The 23773-nt window shown below is 37.5% G+C and overlaps 1 protein-coding gene across 16 annotated transcripts in view; it reads right to left on the bottom strand.

The window, feature by feature from the left end:
• Positions 1–23773, bottom strand: part of ACACA (acetyl-CoA carboxylase alpha) — a 271880-nt gene that overhangs the window by 204478 nt on the left and 43629 nt on the right. For 15 of the 16 annotated variants that reach the window (XM_070227563.1, XM_023652967.2, XM_070227569.1 and 12 more), the window contains 2 exons: positions 4243–4289; positions 476–731 (listed from right to left, as the gene is read on the bottom strand). In XM_070227563.1, the coding sequence (XP_070083664.1) occupies positions 476–731; positions 4243–4289 (303 nt within the window). Of the gene's footprint in view, positions 1–475; positions 732–4242; positions 4290–4538; positions 4653–23773 lie in introns of those variants that run through there. The other variant, XM_070227568.1, reaches the window with a different exon arrangement.

Here is a 23773-nt window from a genome sequence, read left to right on the forward strand (position 1 = left end):
AACTACAAGAATAAAGCTAGGAAAGGGCCAAAAATGTGGAGACTAAACAACATGCTACTGAACAAACAATGGATTATTGAAGAAATTAAAGAAGAAATCAAATATTATCTGGAGACAAATGAAAATGAAAACACACAGTACCAAAAGATCAAGATAGTTACAACAATGTTAGTCAAAGTAGTACAGAGACTGAAATTCCTCAACCTAACTCTCACCCACTAGGTCTCACCAGACGATTTACTACACAGGAATAACAGGAAAAAGTTCAGAGGAACATTTAGGAAAATACACTTGTAAAACCTGCACTTCAGGCAAAATACATCATTTCTCACTTACTCATCAAAGCTTTAAGTCCAGTGATATCAGAGAAGGTGAAGCAATCTTGGCCAAAATTATTCTTGCTCTTTTCAGAACAAAATCAGTGAAACCAATAGTACAGATTAAATAAGTGAAACATTAAACTTCTCTCTCTTACCTCATGTGTAAGGCCAAGCCATCCTGTAGGCTAGAGATCCCCAAATCAGAGAGGGCATCTGAGCCAACAGAAGCTGGTGACAGAGAGCCCTCCTTCTCCTCCAGCAGGTCCAACTTTACCAGGCTGCTGATCTCATCCTCTGAGTTATCTTCAGACACGGAACCAATTATGAATCGGGAGTGCTGGTTCAGCTCCAGAGCAAGTCTGGCCAAGGGGGATGGTTCATCCATTATTCTATCAAAATGAGCTCTCAGAGCTATGGAGAAAATGAAGTGAGAAAAGCAGGTTATGGATAATAACCTGTATCTGAGGATAGCCCCAAGTTATACCTAGTATACCACAGCTGGTACTTGGAAGTAAGGCAGAGTTTGAGAACTAGTTCCCTTGGCTATTCCGTTGCAGGGCTTTTGTTTTCTACAAGGGAGAAAAATCCAAATCATAGTAACTATGCCTAAAAAATTAAAACCAGTTCCCTTTTCCTCAAAGAAATCTCTCTCAAAAAACTACAAGCCATTGCCAATCTCTTTATCAATTTGGTGATGTCCAAGAGATAATTATGATCAAAGGAGAAACCTTTGCAGTAAGTGAGAGTCGCTTGTTGTGATATTGCAATTTTGGTTGTTGGTATGGGGAGACTGCAGAGTAAGAGTTTGGGGAGAGTGTTGGTCATCTCAAACCTGGTGTTCAGAGTAAACTACATCACTATCATCTGGTTCCAAACACTTTACTGTGAGAGGCTATGAATTTTACATAAGTATATTTATGTATAAACACACAAAATATATTTTTATATGTGTGTGTGTATATATATATATATAGTTTGCTTTAAAGTAAACTCCAGATGGGTATTTTTTAATTAAAAAGAAAAAATCTTTACTTGGCCCCGTAAGTTTTTTTCTTAAACTACATCTGTTCAAAATTTAGTTAAGGGGGCTGGCCCAGTGGCATAGTGTTTAAGTTCATGCACTCTGCTTTGGCAGCCCAGGGTTCACAGGTTCGGATCCCAGGGGTGGACCTATCACTGCTCGTCAAACCATGCTGTGGCAGTATCCCACATAAAATAGAGAAAGACTGACACAGATGTTGGCTCAGCAACAATCTTCCTCACTAAATAAACAAATAAATAAATAAATAAGTCAAAAATGTCTGCTTTGGGCTCTAATGTACTGACATTTATAGCAAAAAAGTGAATCTACTATCAAATTTAAAATCTATAATTAAAATAATGGAGATATCACCTTAATTAAGTTTTCTAGATATAGGGCCCTATTAGTCAGGATTAGGTATTACCAATCACTAGCAAACTAATTAACAAAGACCAAAACATAGTTCAAAGACCACAACAATAAAAACCAAAACTCAATGAAACAATATTTATTCTGCCATTCCAAATATCCTATAAAAAAAACCTTCAAAACTACACTTCGACTTAGTATTAACATCTTGTAGCCTGACCAACAATTTTAATTCAGAATAATGATTCCCAGTCCCGATTTTGAGGTACTCTAAGAGATGGTATATCAACAGAGAATAATAAATTTATTATTAATAACTTTTATACGCTGTAAACCACTCTGAGTTATAAAAGTACATTGAAAGCAGTGTTCTTTGACACTAGACAATAAAACATCAAGATTTAAAAACGTTTAGCAACTATAAAACATGTTAAAATTACACACAGACCATTATTTTTGTGTAATTTGTGAATCAGAGCTTATTCATTTACAAAGACAAAACAGGGGGCCAGCCCCATGCTGAGTGGTTAAGTTCATGCGCTCTGCTTCGGCAGCCCAGGGTTTCACCAGTTCAGATCCTGGGTGTGGACATGGCAACGCTCATCAAGCCATGCTGAGGCAGCATAGCATATGCCACAACTAGAAGGACCCACAACTAAAATATACAACTATGTACTAGGGGGATTTGGGGAGAAACAGCAGGAAAAAAAAAAAAAAGACAAAACAGTATTTATAAATGCTAGAGTAGTGGTTCTCAAAGTGTGGCTCCCAGACCAGCAGCACCTTGGAACTTGTTAAAAGTACAAATTCTTGGGCCCTGTCAAAGACCAACTAACTGTATCAGAACCTACAGGTCGGGGCCCAGTAAACTATATTTTAACAAGTCCTCAAGTTTGAGAACCACTGTGTTAGAAGAAGAAAACAGTATGGGCTGGCCCCATAGCCGAGTGGTTAAGTTCAAGCACTTTGCTTAGGTGGCCTGGAGTTCACAGGTTTAGATCCGGGCATGGACCTAGCACTGCTCATCAAGCCATGCTGAGGCGGTGTCCCATATAGGGGAGGTAGAAGAACCTGCAACTATGTACTGGGGGGCTTTTGGGAGACAAAAAAAAGAGGAAGATTGGCAACAGATATTACCTCACGGCCAATCTTTGAAAGAAAGAAAAAGAAAACAGTAATAACGAATTGCCAGGAATGCTAAAAAAAAATCTTTAGACATTTCCTAAAAGTGAGTTGGAGATTACTTAAGCTTTTAGTTTTAAAATTAGAATCAAATTCAAAAGTATCATGCAACAGGAAAAACTTGACATCTAAATTTTACTATACATTTCTCCCTTAGAATACTCAGTTTCTTTTAAAAAAATTTTTAAATGTCTCTAAGTTTTACAAAGAGGTTAAGTTCCAGAACCTTAAAAGAAAACCAAATCATTTAAACAGAGAAAAAAAGGAAGAGAAGGAGGAAGCGGGGGGAGGGGGGGAGTTCTAACAGATTGACCACTCTGAACACCAAAAGTCACAGCAGCAAAAAGGCTACTTCTTTTACATGTTACAGCAGTGAATATCAAGTTTAAAAATAACACTAGAGGGTCAGCCCAGTGGCACAGCCATTAAGTCTGTACGTTCTGCTTCTCGGTGGCCTGGGGTTCACTGGTTCAGATCCCGGGTGCGGACATGGCACCGCTTGGCAAAAGCCATGCTGTGGTAGGTGTCCCACGTATAGAGGAAGATGGGCATGGATGTTAGCTCAGGGCCAGTCTTCCTCAGCAAAAACGGGAGGATTGGCAGTGGTTAGCTCACGGCTAATCTTCCTCAAAAAAAAAAATAATAATAAAATAACACTAGAACCCCCCCCAAAGAAATTTCATTTCAACTAACATAAAAAATAATAGCTGCCTTTTTCATAAGAAAAATAAGTAAGGCACTCAGGGTAGATTCTAGCTTATAATGTGACCGAAATTAGATGATTCCACAAAAAAATAAAATTCATGAGAAAGGAGCAAGTCTCTGATCCCATGGGAGAAGAAAAAGAAAGGATTAACTAATAAATGAAAGGCTCCATAAGGTCAACTTCAAATTTTTCTTTCCCAGCTGAGAAGAGCATGAAGGTATCCTTCCCATGAAGGTATCCTTCCCTAAAGGCTTGGAAAGATTGGAAGCAGCTCAGTGTTAACAGTTAAAGAGCCTGTTCATTAACCAATAACTCTACTGAATGGTATTCCCAGGCACAAGCCTACAAACCACCAGAAAAGACAGGCCATGTATGGAAAATCACTGAGTAGCTATCCAGACACTCTAGAAGCTACTCCACAGCCTGTCCCATTTCCACTGATTCTAGTCCTGAATTAAAGAGAAAAGGTGGTGGAATACTACCACTGTCAAACTTGTTCACTTCAGGTTAACCCCTCCTAAATATACCTATATTCTTTTGTGGAAGGCAACTTTTAACATAGAAACCTACAGTTTAATATTTTAGCATGTGAACATAACATTTTTATCACACTGTAAACACGAAAAGAATTATTTGTAACTGACCTCTTATAATTCTTTCTGTCTGAGCAGATATCCACCTCCAAAAAGAACTAGAGAGAGAAAAAGAGAAATTTGAAATTTTTTAAAAGAAATCCAAACTTTACCAATTCCTGCTTTGCTCAGCATAGGACAAAAGTAATAACACTCAAAGCATCATTTTTCTGGTCAAATACATTATTTAACTTGAAGCATAAAGTTCAGTTGTTTAACTATTATTTGTTCAAATCTATAAATCAAAAGCATTACACATTCAAAGACTTTATTATTCATGAAAGTGTGAAACAATAATCCAAGCTTACCATTTTACCAGGTGCCTGTTCCAATTGTATACTTCCAACCTGATGATTTCCAATACTTCACCAAAAAGGAGGCAGTGGGGAGAAGAGAACCCCTAGATTCTCGACAACTCAGTCTGGCTCTGGTTATGTTTCCAAACGGTTAAACCCACGCACAAAAGTTGGGATTCAGAGAGAAGACAGATCTCCCATTATATTAAGTCCCTAAACTCTAAGGTGCCAAGGGATCTCTAGCTACTTCCCAAATCCTGGGTTTCCTTCTATGCCCAACACAATTTAAATGTATCCAGGGTAGAAATCCTCAACTTTAACTACATATAACAATCACCTGTGGAGCTTTTTAAAAACATTGATGTCTAAATTCCACCCCAGATCTACTGAATCAGAATTGCTGCTAGAGGCCCAGAGATCTGAATATTACGTTCCACAGGTGACTGACACTGACATAAATCCAGGCTTGAGAACCACTGATACAGGGTGGAGAAGAAAACAGAAGGAAAGAACCTATTACACAGATAGGGAAATCCAGAACTTCTAAGAGAGGACCCGGAACGACAAGTGACAGGATTGGGGACAGTGCAAGTATGTTAACTGGGGAACTAGGATTTACCCAATTATGGAGTCTGAGCCAGTACTATTCCCTACAATTGTTGTAGGGAAGAGGGTGAGTAGAGGAAGAAAAAAGGGAGTCACTTAGAACAGATGTAACCAAAGGTGTAGCAGAGCTGGAGTCAAAACCTAGGACCCAAGATCAAACTCCAACTCTGCCAAGTATTGGCAGTGCAAACTTGAACAGGTAACTAAATGTCTCTAAGCCTCCTCATCTGTAAAAATAGCAGAAGGTCGGGGCCGGCCCTGTGACGGAGTGGTTCAAGTTCCACACACTCCGTTTCAGTGGCCCGGGTTTGCGGGTTTGGATCCTGGGCATGGACCTACTCCACTGGTCAGCCATGCTGTTGGATGCATCCCACATACAAAATAGAGGAAGACTGACACAGATGTTAGCTCAGGGTGAACCTTCCTCACACAAAAAAATAAGTAAATAACAGAAGGTCATATGTACCTCATCAGACTGCTGTGAGGACTGAGAGTATACGAAAGGCTTTTGTAAATTATGATACACTAGACCAGTGTTTTTCAAGTGATGGGTTACCATCAAGTAGAATATTAAGAAATCAACTAAGTGGGTTAAAACCAACATTTTAAAAATGAAATAGAATAGAAAACGTTAAGAGCACATCATAGTTTATAAGGACAAATATTGTTTTATACATTTTTGAATTAGTTATATATATGTCATGATGTCAAGGACATCTTATCGTGAGTTACATCAAAAAAGTCTTAAAGCCACAATTAATCCCCCCTCTCCGACCCCCTCCACTTTATGTTCTCACTAGAGAGAAGCACAGTGAGTTAAGTACCTAAACCAACGGTTCTTAAACTTTCCTCAGTCAAGACAATACTAGAAATCTGATAAAAGCTTTGGACCCTTTCCTGACAAAAATTCACCCTCACACAAAATTTTGTTTGCATACAAGTTTGGGATCCCTAAAACCTTGCCATAAATTAGGTTAAGACCTGTCTAGAAAGAGGACAAAGAATGCTGTCTTATCACCTCTGAAACAAGGACTCTACCCAGATTCAGCTAGAGGATATTCTGCTTATGCAAATAAAGACTTTCTTCATTGTATATCAAATTGTTGCCAATGTCCAACCCTCTTTTAAGAAAATATAGTCTTTTTTTTTCCTTTGAGGAAGATTAGCTCTGAGCTAACACCTGCCGCCAATCCTCCTCTTTTTGCCCATCTTCCTCTATTTTGTATGTGCGACGCCTGTCACAGATTGGCTCGATGAGCAGTGCGTAGATCTGCACTTGGGATCCGAAACGGCAAGACCCGGGCTGCCAAAGCAGAGCATGCAAATTTAACCACTATGCCACCAGGCCAGCCCAGAAAATATATATATTCTTGAACTTTTATCTGGGGACTCAAAAAGGCTGTGCAGAAGGCTGTCAAACTGTACCCTAAGTTTCTGAAAATGGGGTAAAGCTAATTATAGCTAATGCACTTATTTAAGGGTCAACCAGCTTTTTATTCAGAGACATTTCTCTAAATAAAACAGGACAAATTTTACCAAACTTAGTTAACATGTTCTCCTTGAACTCAAATGACATTGTATTTTCCAAGCAACTCTAATAAAGAGGTAGCAATTAGTTTTCAAAACCACTGATAAAAGTATCCAAGCTAATACAACATGTCCTTGCCTTTTAAGCCATAGTAACTTCCTTTATATTTTTTCAGAAAGACTCATTGAATCTGCTTTAATTTTTGTCATTTTATTAAAGAACTTTTAAATAGATTTTGGTATTAATACAATATCCATAAGAGAGTTATAGAGTTTTCTTTCAAGCTGCACTTTATTTTCCTGCAAGTTTTAAATTTTAAAATAACAAGCACTTGCATTCCAAATAGTGAAATGGATGAAGTATATTCAAAGATAAATAACATTTGGTCCCTGGTGAAGTGGCCACAGACACCTAAATGAACAGACAATTACAGTAGTATAATAATTGCTAAGTGTGAAACACAAGAAAAGGATATTTTATCCAAACTTGAAGGTGGTAAAGGCGGCAGGAAGGATCCAGGAAGACTTCCTAGAGTAGGAAGACATTAGCAATGAAGCACTGGGGAGATAATCAAGAAAGGATTACTAGATGGCTGAGAAAACCTCCAACATCAAAGAATCAAAAAGAACCCCAAAACCCTTACCTGCAGAAAAAGACGCAACTTGGACAAAGAAATTATGCAGAATAAGAAAACATTAAAAATTAGAAGGAGGGGGTGGCAAGCTTACTTCTGTGGTGTTTTCCCCAATAATTCATGACCCAAGTATAATCATGAGAAGACATCAGACAAATTTGAATAAAGGGACATTCTTCCAAATGTCCTCTTCAAAACTGTCAAGGATGGGGCCGGTCCAGTGGCACAGCAGTTAAGTGCGCACGTTCCGCTTCTCAGTGGCCCAGGGTTCACTGGTTCGGATGCCAGGTGCGGACACGGCACCGCTCAGCAAACCATGCTGTGGCAGGTGTCCCACATATAAAGTAGAGGAAGATGGGCACGGATGTTAGTTCAGGGCCAGTCTTCCTCAGCCAAAAGAGGAGGACTGGCAGCAGATGTTAGCTCAGAGCTAATCTTCCTCAAAAAACAAACAAACAAAACCTGTCAAGGCCATTAAAACGAAAAAAGCAAAAAAGGAAAGACTAAGAAACTATCACAGATCAGGGAAACTAAGGAGATATGGCCACTAAATGCAATGTGGTATCCTGGGTTAGACCCTGGAACAGAAAAACACATGGGTAAAAAAAAAAAACAAAACTGTAGAAATCTGAATAAAGTCTATAGTTTAGTTAATAGTATTGAGACAATGTTCATTTCTTAGTTTTGACAAAGGTTCTGTGGCTATGTAACATATTAACATTAAGGGAAGCTTGGTGAAGAGGTATACGGGAATCTTTGTAACTTTTCTGTAAGTCTAAAATTACTTCAAAATTCAAAAAGAATTTTTATTTTAATTTTAAAAGACTACCATGATACTGAAAGAGCTAAGGGAAGACAATATGTACATGAAACACAATGGAATGTTTTTAAAAGAAACATTTAAAGAACAAGTTAAAAATATGATCACAACAATGAAAATACTCATTCCACAAGTTAGAAGACAAAGTTGAGAAAAATCTTTCATAAATCAGAATAAGAAGACAGAGAGATGAACAATAGGAGAGAAAAGGTAAGAGCATTAGAGAATCTGTTCAGAAGGTCCAATATATGAATAGGAGCTCCCAAATGTGAGAACAGAAGAGAGGGCAAGATATAAGTAACGTAATAATCCAATAATAATTCAATTTAGTGAATGATTTAGTCTCAAGACTAAAGTGCATGACTGTCAGATTAAGAAGGCCCACCAAGGGCCTACTATAATGAATAAGAACAGACAGACACCAAGGGACACCAGTGAAATTTCAAAAATTGAAGACAAAAAGAAGATCCTACAAGCTTGTAGAGAGAAAAAGGTCAGGTACAAAGGATCAAGAATGAGAATGCTTGGGCTAGCCCAGGTGGCCTAGCGATTAAGTTCAGTGTGCCCCACTTCGCCAGCCCAGGTTCAGTTCCTGGGTGCAGACTTACACCACTCGTCTGTCAGTGGCCATGCTGTGGTGGTGGCTCACAAACAAAAAGAGGAAGACTGGCAGTGGGTGTTAGTTTAGGGTAAATCTTCCTCAGCAAAAAAAAAAGAAAACAGAAGGAATGAGAATGAGAATGCTCTTCAGATTTATCAGCAATAACCACGGAAGCTTGAAGATAATGAAACAACGCCTTCAAAAGTCTGAAGGAAAATTATTTCCAACCTAAAATTCTAGACCTGATCGATCATTGATCTACCGTGAGGATAGGATAAAGATATTTGTAGACAGCAAGATCTCAAAATAATCACCTCCCAGAATGAAGCAATTAGAAAATATATTTCAGGGGGCTGGCCCCGTGGCCGAGTGGTTAAGTTCGCGTGCTCTGCTGCAGGCAGCCTAGTGTTTCGTTGGTTCAAATCCTGGGCGCGGACATGCCACTGCTCATCAAGCCACACTGAGGCAGCATCCCATATGCCACAACTAGATGGACCCACAACGAAGAATATACAACTATGTACTGGGGGGCTTTGGGGGAAAAAGGAAAAAAATAAAATCTTAAAAAAAATAAAAATAAATATATTTCACTTTACAATCACCAGTGCAATAGCTGATACAGGCAAGGATCATAAATGTAAGTTAAAACCACTGGATAAAAGGTTATTCAATAACAGGATATTCCTGTGGTCTTTAAAAAGTCAACTTACAGAAGAGGATTCTGGGAAGATGGCAGAGTAGGAAGCACTAGGAATCTCTGTTCCTACCTAGACAACAACTGCACTGGCAGGATCTGCCTGATGTAACCATTTTGGAACTCTGGAATGATGGAAGGCTTGCAACTTACAGGGGAAGACTTTGAAGGTTAACTGTGGTTAATGATAGTCAATTTCATCTCTTAGCATAGTAACAGCTATCCATCCTCAACCCCCAGCCACATGGCAGACAATTTTGTACATGTTCCTCAAGCAACTTGAACACAGCTTGCAGGAGCCAGGGCAGGCAAAAACAACCCTGTTCTCCAAATACTGGGGAACTGTGCTCTAATCACTAATTGCTGCCTCTGGTCACAGAGGTGCAGCCAAAGAGGCAGGCAGCCATTATTTTAGTACCTCCCCACACTGTTACAAGTCCTTCCCCCCCGGCTGAAGTGACTTCCAGGGGACTTAAATGACCAGCACCTTTTTATCCCCCCATCATTTTTCTCTTTTCCTCTTTTGGGAGCTAGACATTAAATACTAGTACATTCAAAAACTACTGCACACACAGGGAAAAATCAGAAAGTGACAGAGCATGCTCAGAGAAAGACTCAGAAAAGACCTGAGAAGACCTTAAGTTTACACCTCAGGCTGACTCTCAACACAGAGACAGCCTACAACAGTCCAAAAAACAAAAATGACAATAAAAAACATCAAACTCTGGAAAGGAAGAGAATCTGATTTCCGGAGTTGCCACATTATTAGATTCAAATGTCCAGTTTTCAACAGAAGATCAAAATGCAAAGAAAAAAAGGGGAAGGTATAGCCCATTCAAAGGAAAAAATTAAATCAACAGAAACTTGTCTTAAAAAAATACCTGATGGCAGACATACTAGACAAAGCTGTTAAAACAACTGTCTAAAAGATTTTCAAAGATCTAAAGGAATATGTGGAGAAAGTCAAGAAAATGATGTCTGAACAAAATGGAAATATCAATAAAGAAATACAAAACCTAAAAAGAAATGCTGGAGCTGAAAAGTACAGTTACTAAGATGAAAAATTCACTAGGGTACTCGAAGGCAGATTTGAGCAAGCACAAGAAGGAATCAGTGGGCCAGCCCTGTGGCCTGGTGGTTAAGTTCATCATGCTCCACATTGGCAGCCTGGGTTTGCAGGTCTGGATCCCGGGTGTGAACCTACCACACTCAACAGCCATGCTGTGGTGGTGACCCTCATACAAAACAGAGTAAGATTGGCAGAGATGCTAGCTCTGGGCGAATTCTCCTCAAACAAAAAAAAGAAAAAAAGAATCAGTGAACTTTAAGATAGGACATGGAAATTACTGAGTCTGAAAAACAGAAAGAAAAGAGATTGAAGAAAAGTGAACAGAGACTAAAGGATTTGTGGGACACCATCAAGCAGACCAACATACACATTGTGAGAGTTTCAGAAGGAAAAGAGAGAAAGGGACAGACAGAATATTTGAAGAAATAATGGCTGAAAACTTCCCAAATTTGATAAAAGACATGAATATATACATCTAAGAAGCTCAACAAACTCCAAGTGAGAAGGATTCAAAGAGACCCACACAGACACACATTATAATCAAACATTCAAAAGTCAAAAACAGAGAGAATCTTGAAAGCAGCAAAAGAAAAATGACTTGTCACATACAATAGATCCTCAATAAGATTATAAGTAGATTTCTCATCAGAAATTTTGGAGGCCAGAAGGCAGTTGGCTGATATATGCAAAGTGCTAAAAGAAAAAAACTGAGAACCAAGAATTCTATATTTGGCAAAACCGTCCTTCAAAAGAGAAGGAGAAGTTAAGATAGCCCCAGATAAACAAAAGCTGAGTGAGTTCTTTACTACTAGACCTCCCTGCAAGAAATGCTCAAGGGAGTCCCGTAAGGTGAAATGAAAGGACACAAGACATTAACTTGAAGCCATACAGAGAAATAAAGATCTCAATAAACGTAAATATATAGATAATTATAAAAACTAGTATTATTATAATAATGACTTGTAACTGTATTTTTTGTTGTCTACATGATTTAAGAGGCTAACACATTTAAAGAAAAGAAATAATTATTAGCCTAAAACCTAGCGTGAGTATAACTTTAGTTTGTAACTTCAAATATTGTTTTTAATATAATTTAAGAGACTAATGGATTTAAAAGAATTATTAGTTTATGTTTTTGGGCACACAATGTATAAAGGGGAAATTTTGTGACATCAACAACTAAAAGGGTTAGGAACAGAGCTGTAAAGGAGTAGAGTTTTGGTATGTAATTGAAGATAAGCAGATATAAATTCAAATTATGGTGTTATAACTTCAGGATGTTAAATGTAATCCCCATGGTAACTACAAAGAAAATAGCTATAGAATATACACAAAAGGAAATGAGAAAGGAATTTAAGCATTTCACTACAAAAAAATGACTAAACACAAAAGAAAACAGTAACACAGGAAAAGACAAAAAAGCTATAAGGCATATAGAAAACAAATAGCAAAATGAAGTAACCAAAAGAGAATGAGGTGGTTATACTACTATCAGACAAAATAGAATTTAAACCAAAAAAAGTTACAAGAGACAAGGAAGGACATTATATATTAATAAAAGGTTCAATACAGCAAGAAGAAATAATTATAAAAATATATGCACCTAATGCCAGACCATCAAAATATACGAAGCAAAAACTGATAGAATTGAAGGGAGAAATAGACAGTTCTATAATAATAGTTGGAGAGTTCAATACCCTACTCACAATAATGTATAGAACAACCAGAGAGAGAGAGAGAAATAAGTAAATAGAGGACTTAAAACAACACAACAGACCAACTAGATAAAAGACATATATAGAAAACTACCCAACAACAGCAGCATACTTTCTTATCAAGTGCATATGGGGATATTTTCCAGGGTAGAGCATGTATTAGGCCACAAATTAAGTCTCAATAAATTTTAAAAGATAGATAGCACACAAAGTATCTCCTCTGACCACATGGGATGAAGTCACAAATCAATTAACAAAAGGAAAACTGGGAAAAAATGTGGAAATTAAACAACACACTTTTAAACAACCAATGGATCAAAAAAGAAGTTACAAGGGAAATTAGAAAATACTTAAAGAGATGAATGAAAATGAAAACACAACATATCAAAACTTATGGGATGCAGTGAAAGTGGAGCTATGGGGGAAATTTACAGCTACAAACACATTAAAAAATAAAGATATAAAATCAACAATCTAACTTTACAACTTAAGGAACGAGAAAAAGAAGAGCAAACTAAACCCAAAGCCAACAGAAGGAAGGTATAAAGATTAGAGTAGAGATAAATGAAATAGAGAATAGAAAAACAGAGAAAATCAATGAAACCAAATGTTGGTTCTTTGAAATGATCAACAAAATTGACAGATCTTTAGCTAGATGGACTATGTAAAAAAGAAGACTCAAAGTACTAAAATCAGATATGAAAGTGGGAATGTTACTACTGATTCCACAGAAAGAAAAAGAATTATAAGAGAGTACTATGAATAGCTGTATGCCAACAAACTGGATAACCTAGACGAAAGAGACAAATTTCTAGAAACAGAAAACATACCAAGACTAAATCACAAAGAAACAGAAAATGTGAATACACTTTTAACTAGTAAGGTGATTGAATTGGTAATAAAAAATCTCCCAACCCAAAAAAGCCCTGGACCTGATACCTTCCCTGGCAAATTTTACCAAACATTTAAAGAAGTAGTAACACCAATTCTTCACAAACTTTTCCAGAAAGTTGAAGAGGAAGGAACACTTCCTAACTCATGCTATGAGGCCAGCACTACCCTGATATCAAAGACAAAGACACTACAAGAAAGAAAAACTAAAGACTAATATCCCTTATGAATATTGATGCAAAAATCCTCAACAATATACTAGCAAACAGAATTCAGCAGCATATTAAAAGGATTATATGCTATGACCAACTGGATACAAGAATGCAAGGAGTCTACTAGATTGCTAGAATGCAAAAATGGTTCAATATACGAAAATCAGTCAATGTAATATATCACATTAACAAAATTAAGGAAAAAACTAGATGATCATCTCAATTGATACAGAAAAAGCATTTGACAAAATTCAACACACTTTCATGATGAAAACACTCAACAAACTAGGAATAGAAGGAAACTTCCTCACACAATAAAGGTCATATATAAAAAACCCACATCAAACATAATACTCAACAGTGGTACACTAAAAGCCTTTCTCTAAGATCAGAAGCACAGCAAGAATGTCCACCTTCACAACTTCTATTCAACACAGTAGCTGAAGTTCTACCCAGAGCAATTAGGTAAGGAAAAGAAATAAAAGGCATCCAAATTGGAAAGGAAGAAGTAAAATTATCTCTGTTTGCTGGTGATAGGATCTTATATGTAGAAAACCCTAAAGATTCCACACAAAAAAACCTGTAAGAACAAATAAATGAATTCAGCAAAGTAGCAGGATACAAAGTCAACACAGAAAAATCAGTTGCATTTCTATACACAATGAACAATCTGAAAAGGAAACTACAAAAACAATTCTATTTACAATAGCATCAAAAAGAATAAAACACTTAGGAATTAACTTAACCAAGGAGGTGAAAGACTTGTACAATAAAAACTACAAAACATTCCTGAAAGAAATGAAAGAAGATATAAATAAATGGAAACACATCCCATGTTCATGGATTGGAAGACTCAATATTATTAAAATGTCAATACTACCAACCCAAAGTGATCTACAGATTCAATGCAATCCCTATCAAAATCCCAATGAAAGTTTTTGCAGAAATAGAAAAACCCATCCTAAAATTCATATGGAATCTCAAGGGACCCTGAATAGCCAAAACAATATTGAAAAAAGAAGAACAAAACTGGAGGACTCATGCTACCTGATTTCAAAACTTCTACAAAGCTACAGTGATCAAAGCAGTGTTGTATTGGCATAAAGATAGACAAAAAGACCAATGAAGCAGAGAGCCCAAAAACAAACCCTTGCATATATGGTCAAATGATGTTTGACAAAGGTACTAATACCATTTAATGGGGAAAGGACAGCCTTTTCAACAAATGGTGCTGGGAAAACTGGATCTCCACATGCAAACAAATGAAGTTGGACCCTTACCTAACACCGTATACAACAATCAACTCAATATGGATCAAGAACCTAAATGTAAGACCTAAAACAAGAAAACTCTTAGAAGAAAATATGGAACAAAAGCTTCACGACATCAAATTTGGCAAAGATTTGGCAAAGATTTCTTGGATATGACACCAAGAGGACAGGTAACAAAAGAAAAAACAGACAAACTGGACTTCTTGAAAATTAAAAAATTCTGCACATCAAAAGATACTCTACAGAATAAAAACGCAACCCAAAGACGGAAAAAATATTCGCAAATCACATCTGATAAGGGATTAATATCTAGAATATAGAGAGAACTCCTAAAACTCAACAATTAAAAAAAAAACAATTCAGAAATGGGCAAAGGACTTGAACAGACATTTCTCCAAAAAAGATACATGAATGGCTAATAAGCAAAGTATCAATCAGCTCAACATCACTAATCATTAGGGAAACGTAAATCAAAAATACAATGAGATACTACCCCATAGCCATTAAGATGGCTACCATCAAAAAAAGAGAAAATAAGCGTTGGTGAGGATGTGGAGAAATTAGAACCCTTGGACACTGTTGGTGGGAATGTAAACTGGTACAGCCTCTGTGGTAAACAGTATGGTGGCTCCTCAAGAAAAACAAAATAGAATTACCAAATGATACAGCAATTCCACTTCTGGGTATATACCCAAGAACTGAATACAAGATCTCAAAGAGATATTTCTAAACTCATGTTCAAAGCACCAGTATTCACAATAGCTAAAACATGGGGAAAAACCAAGTGTGCATTGACAGAAGAATGGATAAGCAAAATGTGGTATAAAAGTACAATGGAATATTATTCAGCTTTAAAAAGGAAGGAAATTCTGCAATATGCTACAACATAGGTGAACGTTGAAGACATTATGCTAAGTGAAATAAGTCAGTCACAGAAAAGATAATTAGAGTATGATTCTACTTATATGAGATACTTAGAGTAGTCAAAATCACAGAAAGTAGAATGGTGGTTGCCAGGGGTTGCAGGAGAGGAAAATGCGAGTTATATAGAGGTTCAGTTTCACAAGATGAAAAAAGTTCGGGAGACAAACGTTAGTGATGGCTGTACAACATTATAAATGTATTTAGCAGTGAACTGTACATTTTTAAATGGTTAAGATGATAAATTTTATAATCTATGTGTTTTACCACAAGAAAACTCTTTCAAAAAAAATCACCCCACAGATTACATAATAATTAAAGGGGCCAGCCCAGTGGCGCAGTGGTTAAGTTCACACGTTCCGATTCAGCGGCCCGGGGTTTGCTGGTTTGGATCGCGGGTGCGGACATGGCACCGATTGGCAAGCCATGCTGTGGTAGGCATCCCACATATAAAGTAGAGGAAGATGGGCACAGATGTTAGCTCAGGGCCAGTCTTCCTCAGCAAAAAGAGGAGGATTGGCAGCAGATGTTAGCTCAGGGCTAATCTTCCTCAAAAAAAAAAAATTACAAAGGGGAATAGGTATTTTTATAATGGAGAAATATGGTATACACCATCTTAATTAAGTGTTCATACTAAACATCACCAATATTAAGACAAATTGACATCAGTTGCCTCCTGATGTGATGCCGTTAGAAGTATACGATACTATGTATGTAGTATTTTTGACAAAAATAGTTAACTTCAATCTAATAATGATGAGACAGTCAGACACATCCAGATTGTAGGAGCTTTTACAAGACAACGGACCTATCAACGAAAGATAAATGTCATGAAAGACAAAAAACGGTAGGGTAACTGTTCTACATTAAGATGACTGAATACACTTGAGAACTAAATATAATAAATGATTCTTAACTGGATCATGAATTAAAATATATGCAGTTATAAAAGGTATTATTGGGACACACGGGAAAACTCAAAATAGACTATATATTAGATATGGTATGAGTGTTAAATTTTGGGCATCCATAATGGTAAGTGGTTAAATAGGAGAATGTCCTAGTTCTTAGGAGAAACATGCAGAAATATTTAGAGATCAAGTGTCATGAGGTCAACAACTTACTTTGAATTATTCAGAAATATATATATGTAGACACATATACATGTATGAGAGAGATAAAGCAAATGTGGCAAAATGTTAAAAACTGGGGAATCTAGATCAAGGGAACATAGTACTTATTTCACTATTCTTTTAGGCTTAAAATTTTTCAAAATAAAAAGTTGGAAAAAATGTTTACCTCCCATGAACTCTTTCTCAAGATGCCACTGGAGGATATCCTCCACCAAAATGGGAGAATAAACCAATAAGAGGGAAAATATGGGAAATAATTTCTCCACAGCAGAAGAGAAATAAAGAGAACCCCCAGGATGAGGGTGAAGAGTAAGCTCAGCATGACAGCAATGTACCTGATGTAGAGGGCAAGCAATTTAGGTTGGAGCCAGTCAGAAAAGTCTGAGAGAGATTTTACAGAAGATAAAAATTAATAGAATAGCTGATCATCTCAATGTTCAGGGAGATTTAGAAAACGGGTGAAGAGTGAGGTTGAATGAATAACAAATACATAGAAAATTAAACAAAAATCAAGACCATTATTAACTCTAAGGAAAGAGCTGTGTGCGAAAGAAATCATGGGATATTATGTAACTAAACTCTGTGCACAGAGGATTTACACATTTATAATAATGTAAAGACTGAATATTGAAATAACCAAAGTTACAAGATAACTCGACTGATAGTTGGTTGGGGAGATGGTAAGGGCAAAGGTGAAGAGAGGGTAAGGAGAGGAAACAGACCAAAAACCGCATCTTCCACAACAGGACATCAATAGATAATGCCTAAAAATGAAAAATCAAGACGTAGGAAGGCAAGTATGTTATTTACAGACAAAAGGATATAATAACAAACGTATCAGCTAAAGCAAATGAAACTGGGAAGGGGCTAAGGACTACTGTTTTATCATAACAAACTTTGTGGAACAATACAATTTTTTAAACTATGTGCATGTATAACTTTGATGAAAATAGAAATGTAAAAAGTTTATTCCATAACGTTAAGTGAAGAAACCAAAGGTGAAAAATGATGTGTAAAGTATACATAATTTGTATCTAAAAATTGGAAAAGTGGGGAGAGGGGCCCGTGGCCGAGTGGTTAAGTTCGGCCGCTCCACTTCCGTGGCCCAGGGTTTCGCTGGTTCGGATCCTGGGCGTGTACATGGCACCACTCATCAAGCCATTCTGAGGTGGTGTCCCACATGCCACAACTAGAAGGACCCACAACTAAAAATATACAACTATGTACCGGGGGGCTTTGGGGAGAAAAAGGAAAAATAAAATCTTAAAAAAAAAAAAGTGGGGAGAATACATGAGCATTTGTTTGAATATGAATAAAATCTCTGGTAATTATTAAGAAATCAATAACTTTAAATTTAAATTAATATATCTGATAATTACTATTAAGAAATTATAATAAATTAGTAACATTGCTTGCCTCTGGTGAGGGGAACTGGGTGGCTGTAAGACAAAGTTAGGACAGAGAACGTCACTGTATACACTTCTATACGTTTAAAATTTTGAACTATGTGATTGTATTACGTATGTATTAGCAACTGAAGATTTCAAATGTTTGATAAAAAGCTTTAGCCAATTAACTCCATGCCACTCTGATCTCTTATCTCATATCTGCCTGAGAATTTAAGTAGATAACTGGCACGTCATTTACTTATTAATATGTGTGACTGCGTTATTGACCCTGTTATCTCCTCAATGAAGCTGGGAAAAGTTATTATCTCTTCCAATTGTTTTAGATCTACCACCCCCAGCACTTTACAATGCTGTGTAAACATTAGGCTTTTTGCAGGCTGAGTGTTTCATAGGAATTCAAATGAACATTTGAGTTACAAAAATTAGGAGTGTTTATTTCAAATATTATTCCCTAGAAACATTTAGAGGCCTCCAGGTAAAAAGCCATTTTGTGAATTCAAAAAGCTCTGGGATTATGAATTAATTCCTCCTCGTAATCTTACTTCATAGAACAGCATTTAGAAAAAGCTGGAGCCATCATTCAGGTGTGTCAGCTGCCTTTCAGAGGCTCTATAAGAACAATTTCTTCCTTGAAGAAATATTGCTTAAGTTTTCTTTTTTGCCCCCAAGTCCTCAGGATATGTTAAGGCATTGTACTTTACATTACCTGGCAGAGATGTGGAGCTGGAGAAATTTACAAGTTAAAGCAGTAATTCCTAATCCCCTTGGAGTTACAACATTTTACAGTGGTTTTAGGGAGACAGTTTCAAGTTGAAAATAACAAAGAACTCCTCAAAATTAGTTGCCCCATGATGCATTAGGTCAGATGATGAACTGCCTATAGCTGGAAGTTTTCAACAGGAGTTCAGACAAAATATTCTCATATTGAGTGGAAAATTGGACTAGAAAACTCCTCAAATACATTCCAATACTAAAAGTTTCTTGGATTTCATAAATAGAATCAAAGGGAAAGTAAACAGTTTGCCTGCTCAGAGTCAGGGATACCATTAAACGCTGAAGCACAAAATACAAACCACACAGCTGTCTATCCTCTCCGTGCTAATCAACTGATTATTCCTATTAGACTTAAAAACTAATCAAGCTCCCATCAACCTACAATCCCCTCAATTTGGCATGAGTGTAAATGCATACATACACCTGTGTGCCACCTTATACGACTAAGGGCAGATCTGAAAGCTGTCTACAAAAACAGAGGGTAATTTTCAGGAACTTCATTACTCAGTGTACTCTATTTCTATCATAGAAGGCAGCCAAATATTCATAAGTGAAACTTTACACTTCTTGAAAAAGATTATCTAAAATTGAGTCTGCTTTTCAAACTTAACTCTATGAATTCATTCAGAATTTTCAAACTTTGCGTTATTCTTTCAAAATTGATTTATACAAGCTTACTCTGTCTGGGACGACTAGTTTATAACTAGCACTACCACGCAACTTCAATTCCTGCTGTCATGTGATGGTTAACATTACTGTGGTTTCTTATATAAAGGAGAGTGAGTATAGCATGCTAAAAGAATGGAATGAGCCTAAGTCCCAAATAACATCACTGGAAGGCCAAATCACTTGGGGTCACCAATCTTTGGGTAAGGCACTTAAGGTCTCTCCTGTTGTTGAAGCCACTTTTCACTTGCTTCCTTAAACATCCTGAGACAAGTTGGCTTTCGTTTTTTCTTTGCTGGGAAAGATTCACCCTGAGTTAACATCTGTTGCCAATCCTCCTCTCTCTCTCTTTTTCTTCTCGCCAAAACCCCAGGACATAATTGTAGATTCTAGTTGCCCAAGTCCTAGTTCTTCTACATGAACCACCACCACAGCATGGCTACCGATAGAAGAGCAGTGTGGTTCCCCACATGGGAACCAAACCCAGGCCACAGAAGTGGAACACGCCAAACTTTAATCACTAGGCCATCAGGGCTGGCTCTACATGGCTTTATAGTAGCTTCAATAAATAACAAATTGGTAAGAGAACTGTATCATTACAGCATACATACTAAAATTGGTTGAATTCATAAGAACCTATGCCCTATCAGTCAGATTCATATTCTCTGCATAAGTGCAATATCTTTATGACACTATTTGTTGTAGTTTCCTATCTATTTAATATCATCTTCACACAGTCCATTAGATTCAAATAAACTAGCGAATACTCACTGAATTGTAAAATTAATGAAACAAAAAACTAGCTAAGCAATAATCTGTTAAAGTGGAAGATCAATAAAAACTTTCTTTAAAAATGTTAGTCAGGGTCTGGCCCCAGGGCCGAGTGGTTAAGTTGATACGCTCTGCTTCAGCGGCCCAGGGTTTCACCAGTTCAGATCCTGGGCATGGACATGGCACCGCTCATCAGGCCATGCTGGGCAGCATCCCACATGCCACAACTGCAAGGACCCACAACTAAAAATATGCAACTATGTACTGGGAGGCTTTGGGGAGAAAAAGGAAAAGCAAAATCTTTAAAAATGTTAGTCACCTCCATTCTTCACAGAAATAGAACAAAGAATCTTAAAATTCATACGGGGCAACAGAAGACCCTGAATAGCCAAAGCAATCCTGAGAAACAAGAACAAACCTGGTGCATGGCAATCCCTGACTTCAAATCATATCACAGGGGCCGGCCCGGTGGCACAGCGGTTAAGTGCGCACATTCCGCTTCGGGGCCCTGGGTTCGCTGGTTTGGATCCCGGGTGCAGACATGGCACCGATTGGCAAGCCATGCTGTGGTAGGCATCCCACATATAAAGTAGAGGAAGATGGGCACAGATGTTAGCTCAGGGCCAGTCTTCCTCAGCAAAAAGAGGAGGATTGGCAGCAGATGTTAGCTCAGGGCTAATCTTCCTCAAAAAAAAAAACATATCATAAAGCTATAGAAATCAAAACAGCATGGTACTGGTACAAAAACAGGCACGCAGATCAATGGAACAGAACTGAAAGCCCAGAAATAAAACCACACATCTATGGACAGCTAATCTTCAACAAAGGAGCCAAGAACATACAATGGAGAAAGGAAAACCTCTTCAATAAATGGTTCTGGGAAAACTGGACAGTCACATGCAAAAGAATCAAAGTAGATCATTATCTTTCTCCATACACAAAAATAGACTCAAAATGGATCAAAGACTTAAAGGTAAGACTTGAAACCATAAAACTCCTGTAAGAAAATACAGGCATAGGCCGGCCCCGTGGCCGAGTGTTTAAGTTCGCATGCTGCTCTTCGGTGGCCCAGGGTTTCACCAGTTTGGATCCTGGGCGCAGACATGGCACTGCTCATCAAGCCATGCTGAGGCAGCATCCCACATGCCACAACTAGAAGGACCCACAACTAAAAATACACAACTATGTACCAGGGGGCTTTGGGGAGAAAAAGGAAAAATAAAATCTTTAAAAAAAAAAAAAGAAAATATAGACAGTACACTCCAACATCAGCCTTAAAAGGATCTTTACAGATACAATGTCCACTCAGACAAGGTAAACAAAAGAAAAAATAAACACGCAGGACTTCATCAGACTAAAGAGCTTCTGGAAGGCAAAGGAAACCAAGATCAAAATGAAAAAACAACCTACCAGCTGGGAGAAAATATTTGCAAATCATATCCAATAAAGGGTTAATCTCCATAATATATAAAGATCTCACACAACTGAACTACAAAAAAATAAACTCAATCAAAAAGTGGGCAGAGGATATGAACAAACATTTTTCCAGAGAAGATATACAGATGGCCAATAGGTACATGAAAAGATGCTCAATATCACTAATCATCAGGGAGATGCAAATCAAAACTACACTTAGGGGGGGCTGGCCCGGTGGCATAGCTGTTAAGTTCGCACGTTCTGCTTCTCCGCGGCCCAGGGTTCGCTGGTTCAGATCCTGGGTGAGGACATGGCACCACTTGGCATGCCATACTGTGGCAGGCGTCCCACATATAAAATAGAGGAAGATGGGCATGGATGTTAGCTCAGGGCCAGTCTTCCTCAGTGAAAAGAGGAAGTTAGCTCAGGGCTAATCTTCCTCACACACACACACACAAAAACTACACATAGGGGGCCGGCCCCGTGGCCAAGTGGTTAAGTTCATGGACTCTGCTTCAGAGGCCCATGGTTTCGCCAGTTCAGATCCTGGGTGCGGACATGGCACTGCTCATCAAACCATGCTGAGGCAGCATCCCACATGCCAGAACTAGAGGGACCCACAACTAAAATATACAACTATGTACTGGGGGGATTTGGGCAGAATAAGCAGAAAAAAAAAAAAGATTGGCAACAGTTGTTAGTTCAGGTGCCAATCTTTAAAAAAAAAAAAAAGACTGCACTTAGATATCATTTTACACTTGTTAGAATGGCTATAATCACCAAGGCAAAAAATAATAAATGTTGGAGAGGTTGCGGAGAAAAGGGAACCCTCATCCACTGCTGGTGGGAATGCAAACTTATGCAGCCACTTTGCAAAACAGTATGGAGATTTCTCAAAAAATTAAAAATAGATGACCATATGACCCAGCTACCCACTACTGGGTATTTATCCAAAGAACCTGAAATCAACAATACAAAGAGACTTATGCACCGCTATGTTCACTGAAGCATTATTCACAATAGCCAAGGCACGGAAGCAACCCAAGTGCCCAACGACCGATGACTGGATAAAGAAGATGTGATGTACATATATATATACAATGGAATACTACTCACCCATAAAAAAAAGACATAATCATCCCATTCGAAACCACATGGATAGACCTTGAGGGCATCATGTTAAGCGAAATAAGCCAGACAGAGAAAGACAAATACCAAATAATTTCACTCATATGTGGAATATAAACAAACTTACGGACAAAGAGAACAATTTATTGGTTACAGGAGGGGAGGGGCGGGCGGGTGCGGGCACGAGCGGTGCAGGGGCAGATTTATATGGTGTTTGACAAATATTAATGTACTGAAATTTCACAATGTTAAAAACTATTTAGACCACAATAAAAAAATTTTTTTAAAAATAAAACAAAAAAATGTTAGTCACCTCAATACTTATAGAAGTTTTTTTAGCCAACAAGTCTTTAGTGTTCATTCATTTCTATAATCTTATTGTTTTAAGGGTCTGGAAAGATGCTTGATTCATAGCTCCTACTATTATTAATCTTTTAAGAACATGTTATATAATAATATAATGACCTTTTTATCTGAATTGTAAAAAGCGTCCTCCAATTAGAAATACTAAATTCCAATGTATTACTCCAAGAAATTTATTTTAATGTATCTTTCTCCAACCAATATTAGCTATTATTAGGCTATTAGCTATCAAAAAAATTTTTTTAAAGAAAGAAAACACTAGCCCCAGATCTGTTAAACCAGTTTGTGTCACAGGAAAAAAATCTTCCTAGTCAATGACTGAAAAGGAAATATGTAGGATGTTATGTAGTGCTCTACATCTGAACCTGTTCACAGAACTTTAGAGAGGTCAACATCAGGTGAGAGAGTCCTGAGGTCGGCTTTCACAATGCCAGTTCTTTGACATAGCCTAATCATCATCTGAATTATACATTTTTAAGCCAAATGCCACCGATGCTCAACCTTTCCTCCCATTTTACACACAATTAAATCTTATGCTTGACATTATTTCTATTCTGCAATGGTAATTCAAAACAAAACTTCTGCAACACAAACAGAGGTGGCTTCATAAATTAAAACTTTGTCT

This window comes from Equus caballus, chromosome 11 (genome assembly GCF_041296265.1).
Source record: "Equus caballus isolate H_3958 breed thoroughbred chromosome 11, TB-T2T, whole genome shotgun sequence".
Classification (NCBI taxonomy): Eukaryota; Metazoa; Chordata; class Mammalia; order Perissodactyla; family Equidae; genus Equus; species Equus caballus.